Source organism: Leptidea sinapis, chromosome 18, assembly GCF_905404315.1.
Source record: "Leptidea sinapis chromosome 18, ilLepSina1.1, whole genome shotgun sequence".
In the NCBI taxonomy this organism is placed as follows: domain Eukaryota; kingdom Metazoa; phylum Arthropoda; class Insecta; order Lepidoptera; family Pieridae; genus Leptidea; species Leptidea sinapis.
Window position 1 is genome coordinate 5,650,767 of NC_066282.1, and position 16,359 is coordinate 5,667,125.

General features: G+C 36.6%; 1 protein-coding gene and 1 long non-coding RNA gene across 3 annotated transcripts; both read left to right on the forward strand.

Moving 5' to 3' along the window:
- Positions 1-1,291: 1,291 nt before the first annotated feature.
- Positions 1,292-5,626, forward strand: LOC126969462 (uncharacterized). Its single transcript, XR_007730395.1, has 3 exons — positions 1,292-1,668; positions 2,719-2,820; positions 5,453-5,626. It is a non-coding gene; the product is annotated as an uncharacterized LOC126969462 (long non-coding RNA).
- Positions 5,627-7,422: 1,796 nt separating this feature from the next.
- Positions 7,423-15,985, forward strand: LOC126969443 (deoxyhypusine hydroxylase). 2 transcript variants are annotated; one of them, XR_007730388.1, is made up of 5 exons: positions 7,423-7,784; positions 7,915-8,232; positions 9,925-10,114; positions 11,526-13,028; positions 15,673-15,985. XR_007730388.1 is itself a non-coding variant. In XM_050814873.1 (4 exons), the coding sequence occupies exons 1-4, from the start codon at positions 7,505-7,507 to the stop codon at positions 11,644-11,646; spliced, it is 909 nt and encodes a 302-aa protein (XP_050670830.1). In that variant the 5' UTR covers positions 7,423-7,504; the 3' UTR covers positions 11,647-13,072. The 2 variants fall into 2 exon arrangements, 1 of the variants encoding a protein (XP_050670830.1); XM_050814873.1 differs by lacking the exon at positions 15,673-15,985 and having other exon boundaries at positions 11,526-13,072.
- Positions 15,986-16,359: the final 374 nt, after the last annotated feature.

Here is a 16,359-nt window from a genome sequence, read left to right on the forward strand (position 1 = left end):
GTGTCTTAACGGATATTTTTTGTCGATTTTTATAGTTTCGTATTTCATATACACTTTTTGTTAGTCATGAATACAGAGCTTGGATGTTACCTGATGGCAGGTGATCAATCGTTTTTTTTAAATCAATAATCAATCAGTTTACCAGTGGGAGACTCCTTTGCGCAGGATCTCAGCTAGATTACGGGTACCACAACGGCGCCTATTTCTGCCGGGAAGAAGTAATGTGTATTATTGTGTTTCGGTCTGAAAGGCGCCGTAGCTAGTTAAATTACTGGGCAAATGTGACTTAACATCTTATATCTCAAGGAGACGAGCACAATTGTAGTGCCACTCAGAATTTTATTTTAAAGAATTTTTGTGTTTTACAAGAATCCTTAGCTGCATTGTAATGGGCAGGGCGTATCAATTACCATTAGCTGAACGTCCTGTTCGTCTCATCCCTTATTGTCAAAAAATAAGGGCACATTTTGATTGCCATTTGTTCGATCAATGAGCAAATGACGGTTGACGATAGAAGTGACCGCTAAAGTTATTTTTTCGACCTACCCTCATCTTGTCGAAGTGACAGCTGTCAACGCTCACCGGCTTGTGCGAACAACAGACACGAGTCGAGAGTCCGCGTCCGACCACTGCGAAGAAGAGGTGCTGCCATTTTGTACTTTGAAAACCCCCTTGCTCTATTAACGTCCGTGACGAACTTCTACTGAGCTACGAGTGCCGTGAATCAAGCAACAAGTTAAGATGCTGGATCCGAGGCAGGAAGAAGCGAGGAAATTTAAGGTTAGTGGTCACTATTTTATCTTTGTCCCGATTTTGCATATTGAGGTAGGGATCTAAGAGGACTCACATTAATTCCTCAGTTATAAAATAATAAAGTACAGTCCATAATAAATATTTATATCGAATTACCAGCGCTAGTTGTATGTAATACACAACACCATTAATCAGGACCTGTTTGTTGATCAATCAGTTTTATTTAAATCAACGAGCACTGGATAGGCAAAATGGTGGAATCAGGCACGGGAATATTTTGATTACCTTCGATCAGAACCTGTTTGTTGATTTATTTTACTTTCCAAAAGTAAGTTCAAGTTGATATTAAGTCTATGGACTGGCAAGTATTTAAGATAAGGCCCGTTCCCGTAACTAATCTGACTGCAGTTAATCGATAACGGAGAGTTTAACCTTGATTAAGATATTGAATAACAATTTTCATTATCGTGGGTTTTGTATTAAACTGGGACAGTTTTGAAGTTCACACAGATGTTGCGGACATAAACTTGCAAGATATTTTGTAAACTATTCATGTACGGTACTTGCTGATTTTATTGGGAATCATGAGGGTAGTTGTACATGCTCCGCTAACTGATGACACAAGTCGCGCTTGGGTTGACAAGCGGACAGAGGCTGCTGAGCTTTGTTCGGGTGTGGTCGCTAGCACTAAATCTGTAAGCCGTGCTTACCCTGAGTGATAACCTGTGGACATCAAGTCTACCACAAGCTTCGTGGCTCTCCATCAGTGTCGACGTTCAATACTAGCGTCTTTACGTTATCATTCATACAAACTTTGCAAGATTGCGATTGCCAGTGTGACGTTCACGTTGGAATACCAGAGTTAGGACCGTTGGAGCTGCTGCTCCGCCGCCATCTGAGTGGAAGTGTTCAAAGGTTAGTGGAGTGCATTTTACTTCTTTCCTCGCGATTCTTGGATTGCGAGTGCCTCCATAAATACATTTATGAAAACGAGCCAAAAACCAGAGACCCTATAGAAAACCTTATTATAGTCCCAGACATTATTCCTTGAGCAACTATTCATGTTACTAGATGAATAAAACTTATACATTTAATAAGGCTAGCCAGGAGATAATTGCGCCGCTTATTACTTTATAGATGTACCGAATTAATGGCATAAAATTTTTGGCAAAAAAACGGGACGAGACGAGCAGGACATTCAACTGATGATATTTGATACGCCCTGCCCATTACAATGCAGTGCCTTTCAGAATTCTTGAAAACCCCAAAACCATCGCTTCATTGTGTGCCTTCTACTGCATTTATTACGGGGAGTGTTCCGAAGAGCTGTTTAACCTGATTCCTGCCGCTGAATTCCACCTTCGCACGACACGCCACAAGTTAGGATATCATCCCCACCATCTGGATGTGTGTCGGTCCTCCACAGTGCGGTTTTCAAGGAGCTTTCTTCCTCGTACTACAAAGCTGTGGAATGAGCTTCCTTGTGCGGTGTTTCCGGGACGATACGACATGCGACAAGCGCGCACACCTTCCTTATAGGCCGGCAACGCTCTTGTGATTCCTCTGGTGTTGCAAGAGAATGTGGGCGGCGGTGATCACTTAACACCAGGTGACCCGTACGCTTGTTTGTCCTCCTATTCCATAAAAAAAACTCTGAGTGGCACTACAATTGCGCTCGTCACCGTAAGACATAAGCTGTTAAGTCTCATTTGCCCAGTAATTACACTAGCTACGGCGCCCTTCAGACCGAAAGACAGTAATGCTTACACATTACTGTTTCACGGCAGAAATAGGCGCCGTTGTGGTACCCATAATCTAGCCGGCATCCTGTGCAAAGGAGCCTCCCACTGGTAATAATTTAATACTGAAAATAATTTGTGAAAACAATGAGCTGTATATGTAGAAAGTTAAAGTTAAAGTGAGTAGCAATAACTTAAGGAATAATTAATAATGAACTCTTTGCAGATTTGAACTCCTTGGACTACAAATTGTGGTGAATTTTAGAAGACATGACCTGCTCTGAAAACACACGCCGTTATCAAGTCACTTAAGGAACAAGTAAGATAAGTAAGAAACAAATTTTACATTGATGTTTTGCGTAAATATAATGGTAGTTTTTTCTAAAATAATTATTTTCTATTTATATATGAGACTTTAATAATTATACATTTAAATTTTTATAAAGGTTACATAAAGTCATATAAACTGTGCCACAATCTCTAATACCTCTTAAAAAGCCCTGTGCGTATACAATCACAACCATACCACACAAACAAACACTAAACATATACACACACACATAAATTACACTTTTTACATTATATGTTATTTCTTTTGTCTGTCCATCGGACTATCACATACCTTGCCCTATGACACAAATCAATTCAATGTCAAAAAAAAAATTCTTATTGAATCTACCGCTACTTCGTAAAGGGTTGAGCTAATGAGAAGAAGTAGCAAGAAACTCATTGCAACTCTTTTATATCAAGATTTACATTTAAGTAAATCGATTTACAAATCATTTCAAATTACGTAACAGACACACTCGGTCCGAGGTTCGAGTCTCCTTAAGAGACGCCTCTCGCTAGATGGTCCAAGTCCTATGTCGCTGAAAAAGCTTTCGTGCTATCAGCATACGGAAGGTTTTCAACCGGTAGGGGGTGTCCGCTTTCACGGGTGCGGGCGAGCCCGACATATGGTCTCTGTTTCGGGATCTAAATACGTAAATGTATTTTCCTCTTCTCAAGAAAAGAAAGAACAAAAATATGAAAACTGTTTATTATCTAAATAAGAATTATTTCTTTGTATAATTACTCATGCGGGAAAAGCATAGTAGCTAGCTATATAGCTCTTCGCCTTCATAGTAGTAGCTATTGCTACAAAGGAGCCCTGGTGAACAATGTATTATTTTTTAACGTGGTATTACAAGCCATTGTAAAAGCTAACAGGAAATATCTCATATAAAAGCGACATTATGCATCGTCATGCTTTGATATCTGAATGTGCTTAATAGAATCTGAAACTATCTGGTAATAAATTGTAATTGAAAGTCATTGAAGAACTTATCGACGTCAATGTTTGCAATAATAATTTAATTACTGTACCTATGTTTTTATAGCATTGGTTGGCTATAGCTGTGGAGCCCCTAAGACAGCGATTTATTAATACTAATTTAACTGTATTATTTTTAGAGTTTTTAATTTAACTGTATTACTATTTTTTAAGACAAATTTTCATTACTCAGAGAAATAATGCAGAGATAATGCTTAGCCTGTAAAGGTATTTATTTTGGTCAGTATTAGCCTGAAAATATAATCTATATGAAAGAAAATATATAGTTTTGGATGTACTGAAAAAAATTTTCATTGACTACATATTTATAGAATCTGATTGGCATTATTATTGACATAGTGGTTGTGGCAGTACAGTGGCTGATGTGATTAAGGGCATGGTTATATTCAAACCATGTACTGTAGTAGTACGGGTACCCTATGGGTACCTATGAGGGCATTATTAGAGCCCTGATTCGATGCAGTGCATTCTGTGCTACACACGAGGCATTCGCTTACTGCAAATATTGGGCGTAGTGTTTCCATGTTAAGGCGCTCGTCACCGAGAATTCAGCCATATTATAAACATATTAGTTTGTCTGTTTGGTGGTTTCTCAATCGTGCTTTGAATGTCTGTCCTTAATTTGATGCCAGTGCTAAAAACAATGTCTGGACCTTGGTATAATAAATCTGCACGACGTGAGCAAGCATTCGTTAGTTTGCAACTGGTATTTTTGATTTGATTTTGAAATGAATGTCTGCACCTAATCTCGTCTGACCGTTTCTTATTGCGCAAGGATTTTAACTCGTCTATTTTAGCATTCCTAGTGCGCAAAACTCTCTAATTGTATGCACCAGGTACTTATCATATATCGAAGCTTCCTATGTATGGTCTCTCCGAGGAGTTTTTCAAGTAGATTACTAGCTTCCTCACTAAACGTTGATACTACTAGTCATTGATGTTTTGACATATTGTTTTGACTTAGTAGTTACCTTTAACATTCTTTGTTATGGTGGTAGTTTTAAATGACGCCGTTGGCGCTGGAATTAATAGAGTTAAAATAATTGATACAACGATGAAGCTGTAAATGTTGATTTAAAAGAGTGGTAAGGAAATAAATAAAATTAATAATGTCTCACGAAATTTTTGAGTCGCAATGAGTCTCTTGCCACTTCTTCTCATTATTTATATGTATAGATGTATTGAAGATGTCATATCATTATGTTTTATTTTGTACGATATTATGGTACTGGCGTACCTTCACTTTTCGTGGCTCTACAATTTGCCGCTTGTTGTTACTGCGTGACATTTATTATTTCAATTGATACAAAAAACAATACCGTGTTGAAAATCAATTGGAATTTATTTGTAATTTATTTACTTGAATTATCCTTGGTCATTGGAACGAGATGTGAGTAAATAAGAATTGGACGTAAAAGAGTGACGTTTTACAAGACAGACAAGATTTATCAACGACACGTCGCTCGAAAGGTTGGCTCAGTGGAAGAGAGCGGAACGCGAGAGGTCACGGGTTCGAGTCCCACATCGTTCATAAATTTTATTTTCCAATTTAATTTGTGTAATTAATCCCAGAAGTGAGGGTTATCACTTTAAAAAAAATAACCAATTGTCTACTTATTTATTACAGATACAAGCATCATTTAATGATCTCTCTATCAAGAGGCACTTTAATCTAGAGGGACCTGTTTTTCCCATTACATCTTCAACCGTCCCTGAGACCACAGTTCATAATTCTGTATCCTCAGAACCTGTGATCTATCAAGAATGGCTTGAATGTGAAATTTAAAGAAAATAAAGTACTTTATTTTAAAATGCGTTTCTATATATATATATATATATATATATATATATATATATATATATATATAAATATAAATAAATAATTATAATAATATATAAATCAACACCCCACACAGTAAAAAAAAAATTTCAACTGATAATAGGGAAATTAAAATATGATTCATGGTAAATTTATTGTCAATACCTGTCAGCCTATTTACTTGTCAACTCTTTTGACTTTTGACAAAACTTCAAAGTACTACAGCGCCGCGTTATCTCTGGCCTTCGCTGGAACGTGACAACGTTTTTGACTCGAATGCCCCTTTCACACTCCCGCGCTCGACCTGTAGCTCCAGTACGGTTTGCAGTTTCTTTACAATGAGGTACATGTCTTGATATTTTCGTGATATCGTGAGTGCTTTGTTTTTGAAGTTTTAATTGTAACGTTTTGACCTATGCTGTTAATAGTTCTGTAGTTTATGCTGTTCACTGTTGAGTGTTGAGTACTACCAGAAAAAGAAACACTTTTTTTACTTAACCCTAATTATAACTGACGTTTCATCATTATAATAATAATAATGAGCATCACAACCATAACACCTTTCTTCCAGTATAACTGTTACAATGTTATCTTATTAATAAAACTATATAAGTAGTAAAATTTTTTGATGATAGGTATCTAATGTTTGTAATGTTTCTTACATTCTTAAAAACAGCTCTCAGATTAAAATATAAAAAAAAGTAAACCTAACATTTCACCAAAGATAAAATCTAGCAATACAAATTCATATATTGATTAAATAATAATTAGTAAAAAACGAACAACAATAACGCTAACCTGACAAAAACTGCATAGGAAAGCAATTAAACGAAACAAATTAATGTAGGTACTATTATACTAACTATACGCCAGTAGCCAGGTATTTTAGTAGTCTCCCCTAAAATTAATAGGCCTGCTATGGATTCACATGCTTCGAGAGTGACCCTAGCAAGCTGTAGTCCTCCTGCAAAACGAACCAACGCTATATTGCGATGAGACTCCGCAATCTCCAAAAGTGTTTCCATTTTGTCGCATGAATACTCTACGTGCAGGTACTGAAAATTAAATTTTCTACATTGTTAAGCAAATCTTAATGTTACTGTGAGATCCTGGGCCCCACCCTATCTGAAAAGACTATACCTCGCGGCTGAGACCATCATTAGTGGAGAAGTTAAGGCCCATCGTCTCCGCTGGCTCGGTCACGTAGAGCGCATGGGAGAGGGTCGCGGAGTGAGAAAGGCAAACTCGGGACTAGAAGAGGTTTGACTTCCAATAGTTCGCTTAAGTATAGGTGGATAAGCTGGGTGAACGTCGACCTGAGCGAAATGAAAATCATGGATGGCGTTATATAGCACTGGACCGAAATAAGTGAAGGAATCTCGTGTCGGAGTCCCACTTTGGGTCGCTGCGCCGCAGGAGTAAGTAAAGCAATTCAATTTATCCATCGAGTGAAATTTTTATTTTTATTAAGTGTAATTTATTATATGTTTAATTTTATAAAATACAAAAAACTTTCGTCGCTTTATAAATAATAATTTCACTAGGCCTTTATATTGAAACAAAGCTCGGAAAATACATTAACATCCAAATGAATGAGGCTGCATTGACATAGCTCATGCCCGACGGTAATAGAGCATTGGCAACAAGTATATACAAAGGTACTCTGTGAATTGCAATGACACTTGAGTGACATTTTAAATTGACAATGTCATAAGGCCACTCGACACTTGCCAAATGTCAAAGTCGAATAGCTTGCTATTTGATTTGAAGCTATTTCATATTTGAAGTTTTGAACTTTCTAAATTGAATTTTTCACTTGGCTCTTAATTTTATTTAATTTTTTGTAATAACAACGTAAAAATGGTTAACATTAGTGATAGTGCTGTTAAAAAAATTGGCAAAGTGCTATGTGATCAAAACCGGCCTATGAAAGAGAGATTTAGAGCTCTTTTTACTTTACGAGATATTGGTGGTTTAACTGCTATTAACTGTATCAATGAGTGTTTTACCGATGAATCAGTGCTCTTAAAACATGAGCTAGCCTATTGCCTAGGTCAGATGCAGGACAAAACTGCGATACCTATTCTAAGAAATGTATTAGAGGACAAAAATCAAGACCCTATTGTAAGACATGAAGCAGGTTAGTTTATCAACACACGATCGGTCTCACGTGTATAGGATTAGTTTTGATAAGTACACTTTTATTATTAATTATATTTATCAAAATTTTTATTAAGATAGTTTATTTAAATATTTGTTCTATATTACAGGAGAGGCGTTGGGAGCAATTGGGTGTCCTGAACTTTTTGAGCTGTTAGAAAAATACCAGAATGATGAAGCGATTGAAGTCTCTGAGACATGTAAAATAGCTCTACAAAGATTGCACTGGGTTGCCTCAGATAAAAATAAAAAACTGTCAGAAAGCAGATATTTATCTATTGACCCTGCACCTCCTAGTTCTGAGGTTGATGTAGAAAAGTTAAAAAGCACTATGATGAATGAAGATATACATTTATTTGAGAGGTACAGGGCAATGTTCAGCCTCAGAAATTTGTGTTCAACTGAAAGTATAAATGCTTTGGGAGAAGGTAGGTTTTAAGTATATTTTCCATAAGAAAGACTGCCTCAAATATATTTATATTAAAATTAAAATAGCATGTTGCTTATATTAGTTTTCTGTAAGCATATGATGTAGGAACGAACAATACTACAAAGTCTCCCTTTGCTGCATCCCCTTGGTTCAAGAACACTCCTCTTACTAGTATAGTCTGTATCTGCATTAGGGCTTCCAATCCCGCGGCCTGTATTCAATCTCGGCATTTGCGGGACTACGAATTTAAATCCCGCGGGATCTCGGTATTTGCGGGATCCCGCATATTGAAAATATGCACATTTTTAAACAATAAATTTATCAACTCCACATTTATTTACGTACATATTACTATTAAAATGAAAGCAAACAAATTATACTGTTTCTTTCACAAAAAAAACAATAACAAACTTTGAATAAAAAGCAAATCAAATCAAAACAAATTGTTTTCAAAAAATACACAAAGCATAATTAAAAAATCAACCAAAACAAACACATTTGAAACTTATAAATTATTACTTAATTATTTAGTTTGTCAGCTTTTAATCTTAACAGAGAATGTTTGCCAAGGAAACGCATGTCCAAACTGTTGTCTGCCAAACTACTGCATATCTTAGACGCAATATAGCCTGCAGCAGAAAATGCCCTTTGTGCTTCCACACTTGTGGGCGGTATTCCTTTTAAGGGTTTGTACGTGAATGAAAGATTAAAAGGATGTATCAATAAACTTCACGAAAATACGAAACAGTTAAAGTTACTTGAGTTATTAAGAATAATATTTTATGCAGAATATCCAATTTAGCATCGCATGCACGCTTTTTTTCAGTCCTGCAATTCCCGGGGATCCCGCGCCCGTAATCCCGCATCTCGCGGGATTGGAGAATGGTGCGGGATCCCGCAATACCGAGATCTCGGTATTTTAAGCCCTGCATACATGGAGTTAATATATCAAGTTACATTCAGTTCCATTATAACTTTGAAGATAAGGCCAAATTACAAGTAATGGCCTTAAAAGCTGTACTTAACTTTACCTGTACTTAACTTTAAGTAACATCAGGTAACAATATGAGGTGCAGGTGGAAGGTCCTACACAGCTTCAGTTCATTCCATTTGACCACATGAACGGATAAATCATCAAAAATTAAGCTATATCTGATTGGCTTGATTATTTGCATGGATATATTGTGGGATCTTAATACTACCAGACATTGCATCAATTTTTTTTTTATGGAATAGGAGGACATACGAGTGTACGGGTCACCTGGTGTTAAGTGATCACTGCCGCCCACATTCTCTTGCAACACCAGAGGAATCACAAGAGTGTTGCCGGCCTTTAAGGAAGGTCTACACGCTTTTTTTGAAGGTACCCATGTCATATCATCCTGAAAACACCACACAAGGAAGTTCATTCCATCATCAAAATGCTAAATTCACATCATGTTGATGTCTGCTGTTGTACAACCACATGTATTGCAGGAACTTTATTGCCCTGCACAACCATCACAGACAACAGCATATACTTGGTGAAATTAATTACCACATAGGCACCTTCAAGCTTGGGCATACTCCCATCTTAATGGACAGCAACACATCTCTTGGACTTCTTATATTGTAGATACCATTTCTTGCCCTTTTTCTCCTCTTATATTAAAAAAAAAAACAATGAACAAAAATAAATTTTACTTTTCAGGTTTCAAAGCAAGTAGTCCATTATTCCGCCATGAGGTTGCATTTATATTTGGACAGATGCAAGACGAGCGCAGTGTGCCTTTCCTCATAAAAGCATTGGAGGATACATCAGAACATGAGATGGTCAGACATGAAGCAGCTGAAGCACTTGGTTCTATCGCTACAGCTGAATGCACAGAGGTCTTAAAGAAGTAAGAATATTGACTCCTTCTCTTAAGACAGTTGTAACTTTAATTCCAGTAAGAGCATGTATCATGGCGACAGTGGTGGGTTAAGTGCAGGCAGGATCCTTAGTTGAAAAAAATTATCATCTTTTTAATTAATAGATTGAGGATTAATTGGGTTAAATTCCTTATGCAGTGTTTCCGGGATGATATGACATGGGTAACTCCAAAAAAGTGTGTATACCTTCATTAAAAGCCGGCAACACTCCTGTCATTCCTCACGTATTGCAAGAGAATGTGGGAGGCGGTGATCACTTAACATCAGGTGACCCGTACGCTGGTTTCTTCTCCTTTTCCATAAAAAAAAAAGAAATCCATTGGTATAATGCTATAAATAATGATTTTGTGTTAATTCTGTTAATATTCACCAAGACATTACAAGACATCTACTTGCATCTACACAGAGAATTTTCAGGAGATCTTGTCTGGCCAACTATTGAACGAAATTGAAGCATTCGAGCTTTAGCACGAGCACCACCCTTATAAACAATGAACTGGTCCGTTGTGTCTCCTGTGGTCAAGTCCCAAAAAATATGTAACAAGGGCAAATAAACCAAATCTGTTTTTTCATTTAACCATGTAATCTTGTTACAATACACCCTGCCCTAAATTCTCATAAACCTAATGAACATAATAATCATTTAGATCAGGGGTGCTCAAGCTTGAACTGCTGGCGATCTACCTCAAAATTGTTAGAGAACGATCGATCGGCTCTGAGAGAATTCAAGTATGTGTGATGAAGGATTGTCGTCTAGGTAGAGTGTCACGATGACATAGATATTATTTTGCGCAAAATATGCATTTTTTAGTCAAGGTAAGTGTAGGTCAGTTCTTAAATGACAATGAAAAAACTCATAATTATTATTCAAAATTGCGAGTTTATTGGTTCTTACATAACAAACGCGTTCTAAAGTTCTAAGCTTAACTAAAGAGTGACTTTGGATGTTGAAGCGTGACACTGCATGTCCTGAGCATACTTTTCATAAGATGATACGTAATTACAGATTTTAGTTTATTATACCGGATTTTTTTCTCGAGATCGACTCAAAAAGCACTCGCGATCGACCTGTCGATCCCGATCTACCGTTTGAGCACCCCTGATTTAGATCATAGACAAAATATACTGGCTTATAGAAGACCTGACAGCTCGATAATTCATGAACAATTTTAATTTGTCATTGTATGCATTGCTAGTGGTTTAATATTCAAAATACAGAACAGCTAATTGCCAAGTGTGTCATTCAATTTATTCGCTTTCCTTTTTTTATCTTGCTGTATCTCTGTTAGAGTTCTTCTCTCTCCCTTTGTCTATACACTAGAGATAGTATTAAATCAATAACGTAACCACATACCTCATAGTTACCTATAAATGTTACAGGTACCTGACAGATCCCAGACCAGTGGTAAGAGAGAGTTGCGAAGTGGCCTTAGATATGAGCGAGTATGAAAACAGTCCGGAGTTTCAATATGCAAACACATTAACATTGGTAGACGGCTAAATATTGTTGTCTCCATTTTAGTTTTCCAAAATATTTCATTGTTGACATTGTATGTGGGGTGTTCAAGAAAGAGTGAGAATGTGTAAGTTTTTTTTTTTCGATATAGTCGCCTTTTTGCCTGTTACATGAAGAATATATTTTATCTAAGTTTAAAATTCCCTTATTAATAAAAACTTCTTTGGCTATGGCTTCATCATCTTTGATTCTCTGTCCTTTCACAAACAAATTTTTTTTTTATTATTAATATTCTAGCTCTACCAGCCAATAATTGCTTTTCTTTGGTTTCATAGAGTTTGCACCATTCTCATTATTTATTGAACGCCCCACGTAATTAAAATTTTTGTTGTAAATATTGCAGTTGTGGTAAAATCTAAATTTTAAGAGTTTCTTCAAGATGAACAAATTTTTGTAAATTATGTCAAAATAATGAAAAAAAAATTCTTTCAAAGATACATTGAAAGATTTTTTTTTAATTTTTTTTTAAACTGATTAAAACTAGGGTATAATTCTTTCATTCAAAGGTAATTCCTACAGTAATGACATAATTGTATTCATATATATTTATGTCTAGGAGAAATATAATTGACCAGAATAAAAACGAATTTCATAACCATAATATTATCCTTGCCCGTTACATGTGGAATTACCCATATTTTAATTTTACCCCGTTTTGATGATATTAAATTAAAATTGTAATTATGTTGTGGTGTGCTATTGACACCATTCTTGTCACTAATGTTACATTATTGCAAATGTCGGTCGCCATATTTAGTTTGTTTCTGTCTTATGCTGCTGAAACTAATAAAAAGCGCGATAATATATATTAAATTGGATTGGCTATTGATAACAGTTAATAATAAATTATAACCATCATTATGTATACTGTACAAAATCTTGTCGTATATCCATACATTTTTGAAACTTCTATAGAAAATTCCAGATTGAAGGAAGTGCCAGGAAGCTTTTTTTTTAAATATTTTTGTATTTAAATATTGATGACATTTTTGACTTATTACTTAGTAACTTTATTTAGTTTAATTTATTCCTAGTGTCTTTATTAATTAATTTTTATTGTTTTTTTTTACATAATTGTTAACATTTTAACAGTAAAAAAACATCTTTGGAAATTATTATTGTAATAGTACTGTTTTCGTTTTTATTTTTACGAGAGACTTTATATTTCAGTATTTTCATAAAACACAGTACATTTATCGTTTTGTAATAAAATAGAACACGTGTGTGTTTTAATGTGAATTATTTGTTCCCGCGTAAATGTATTTCAGTTTTGCGTAAAGTATACGCGTTGGTAATAAATTGGCTGCGATGAAATGTGTAACATTATAAAATATTTTTTAATATTTGTACTACATGTTAATTTTGTGGTAAATATTAAATTTTTGTTGTTATTAAATATCTTTCAAAATAATTATTGGTGTCAAACTGCTTCTGAGGCCAGAGTTATGCGATTTATTTTCATTTTACTTATTAAGAACTGACGTAAATTCTATTACTCCACAGCTGAATATTTACTTGATCGGACAGCTTGGGACTAGATTATGATTATTTTATAGCAATAGAAATGACATTACAATATTGTATATTTTTATTTAAAAGAGCGCAAAAAAATAATGCTGGGAGAGAATCTTGCGCCGCTTCTTCTCTCTCAGAAAGGCATTTGCTTCCGAAGCGGTGGTAGTATCTAGTAAATTAGAAATGACATCAAAAAGAATTCTAAAGGAGTCCAATTGTGAGATAATAAATGCCTTTTATGCCTTTTGGCTATTATGATATTAGTTAGCTCAAAGTAAGACACATTATTAGATTTAAAAAAAAGATTAGATCAAGTCATCTCCTGTCAGCTTGATTCATTGGGCGTTGCGTAGAGATGTGGATTCCTTCACTTTGACTGACGTCTGGCATTCCACAACCGCGCGTTTTGCAAGAATTTCATGCCACGCACAGCCCCGTTGTAGAATTAATTAACGGCTGCTGTTTTCCAGAACCGATACGACTTAGGGACCTTCAAGAAAAGAGCATACCCTTAAAGGCCTTAAAGGTCGGCAGCGCATCTCTTGACACCTGTTGTTGCGGATGTCCATGGGCGGTTGCCTCACAGAGGTGAGGCAATACGTCTAGATATATTGTGACAGAGGTGTGAATACGTCAAAAAAAGCGGCAAACTGTTAACGTCTATCTTAAGCAACGCAAAGTGACATACATATCGCGAGTGTAGCTTATCACGCACACTAAAGTTACACACCTGGCCTGTTGTCATGCGTTGCCTAAGGCCGTTCCTACATTGGAAGCGGAGTCGGTCTGGCCAGCAGGCCCGACCCGGCTAGACCAGAACAATCCACACTCGGCGCTCCTACACTGCAGCTAGACAGGAGCGGACGAACCAGTCAGAATCCAGAGTCAGTACTGTGTGAACTCTCTACAAGGAGAGGTGTCGATATTGTCTCCGATTAGATCCGCCTAGACCGTCTGGTCGGAAGAAATTCCACTTCGAATGTAGGACCGGCCTAACATCAAGAGGCTCTATTAAGACGAATTAAATATCTAAGGAAAAAAGTATTCTAAAATGTTTTTTTAATATAGAGGGGGCAAACGGACAAGAGGCTCACGGGATGGGGAGTGGTGGGGTAACCACCCATTGACATCCGCAATATCAGGTGTCAAGAGATGCGCTGCCGGCCTTTAAGTTGCTCTTTTCTTGAAGGTCCCTAAGTCGTATCGGTTCGGGAAAATAGCAGCCGGTACTTGATTCCACAAAGTGGCTGTGCGAGGCAAGAAATTTCTTACGCAACGCGCGGTTGTGGAATGCCAGACGTCAACGTGATGCGGGTGATACTTTGCACCTAATGTCCGGTGGAAGTGTTTGAAACCCTACCGGAGCTGTGGAATGTCACAAATGCCCACTACAAAAACAAATATATACAAGAAATGAAGGACTCGGTTGTCTTCTAACAGTCTAAGATCAAATTTACGCAAAGATTTAATGAGAATTGAAACATCAAAACGTTTCGGCATAGGTACAGACGAAATTTGCAGTCCAAAAATATAAATATACAATATTTATAATATTATGGCAATACAGGTCGTAATTTTACCGTCCATTATTACGAAACACGTCTAATCGGAAGAATGATCTTCTGAATACTGACAAATGACAATATTGAAGTCAATATCTATTGAAAGTGTAGTACGACCAGTTGATCCAATATATATTGCGACAGGTATCGTGATAATGGATCGCGATATTTATTGACCGTCTGACCTATGCCTAAGACTTTTCATCGCACTTAACATCAGGTACGTACGTGCATATCATTTCAGTTTTTTTTTTTTTGGTGTTAAGTGATCACCGCCGCCCACATTCTCTTGCAACACAAGAGGAATCACAAGAGCGTTGCGGGCCTTTAAGGAAGGTGTACGCGCTTTTTTTGAAGGTACCCATGTCGTATTGTCCCGGAAACACCGCACAAGGAAGCTCATTCCAAAGCTTTGTAGTACGAGGGAGAAAGCTCCTTGAAAACCGCACTGTAGAGGACCGCCACACATCCAGATGGTGGGGATGAAATCCTAACTTGTGGCGTATCATATAGGAAATTAAGCAGTGACCACCTCGTTATGAACCTAAATAAATGTAGCACTAATGTTTAAGTTAATTTGGTTCCGTTATTTTATAACCAAACTTCTACTGGACATCCATTCATAAAATTTTTCTTTACGCTAGATACAAAATATCTACGGTAACCAATCTTTGCATATTCAAAAGATAAAATTTATAATTAAAAACGATTAGATCGATAGTGCCTATCTTGCTAGAAAACCATTGCACGCACCTGGGTACGTATCAGGCAACGCATCTGTGAAGGCTTTTGATATCTCCTATCAGTGGAAGGCTTCTTATTACTGGAGGCTGATGCGATGAAACACAAGAACAAGAAAAGATATACCTATTTAGTCCCCGACAAGCCGTAGAAAGTATATACAGTACAGATTTCTATAATTAATCTTTTGTAGGCATCAAACATCCTCGACATGGAACAGGCTTCATTCTTCAGCTTCGTCCAGGAGACCAGGATTAGTACGAGTACACTGGAATTAGTGGACCAGCTAGAGGCTGCAGTTTGGGAAAAGTCAAAAGGAGATCGCCCAGTTAAAAGATACTTTGAAACATACGACACGCCTTTTGTAGGACGAGGACGCCGGAACAGTTATGCTACATCAAACAAATAAATATAAGTGTTTTTTATGACAAGAATTAGATGTCTTCATTTATTACTGAATTAAATTACTCAAAAATTTATTTAATCATGTGATAAGATCATCTTACATAATATTATATACCTTACAAAAAACATTTTGTTTATTCCTAGGGCTCTGCATCTAATGGCTAACCAACGGGAAAGGTATATCAGACTGTTCCAGGTATAATTATATATCAGGCTTATAAACATTAAAGCATTGAGAACGTATAATAGTCATCATCATCCATGAAAGAAGCCGAAAGCCGGAAGATGTCTACTGCTAGACGGACAAAAGCCACCCCCCCCCCCATCGCAATGAAGATTGGTCCTGCTCTGACCTCATCCAACCTACATCGGCGATCTTGACCAGATCGTCGGTCCATCTTGTGCCCTACCAACACTACGTCTTTCGATTCCGGTGTGTATTAGTATAATCCCTCAAACAAAAAATAAATAAACT

Bases quoted from the DNA above. Each gene is read 5' to 3' on its own strand.
- LOC126969443 (XM_050814873.1), top strand. From the start codon at position 7,505: ATGGTTAACATTAGTGATAGTGCTGTTAAAAAAATTGGCAAAGTGCTA. The intron at 8,233-9,924 runs GTAGGTTTTAAG...TTTACTTTTCAG, and splicing joins TATAAATGCTTTGGGAGAAG to GTTTCAAAGCAAGTAGTCCA. The intron at 10,115-11,525 runs GTAAGAATATTG...TAAATGTTACAG, and splicing joins TGCACAGAGGTCTTAAAGAA to GTACCTGACAGATCCCAGAC.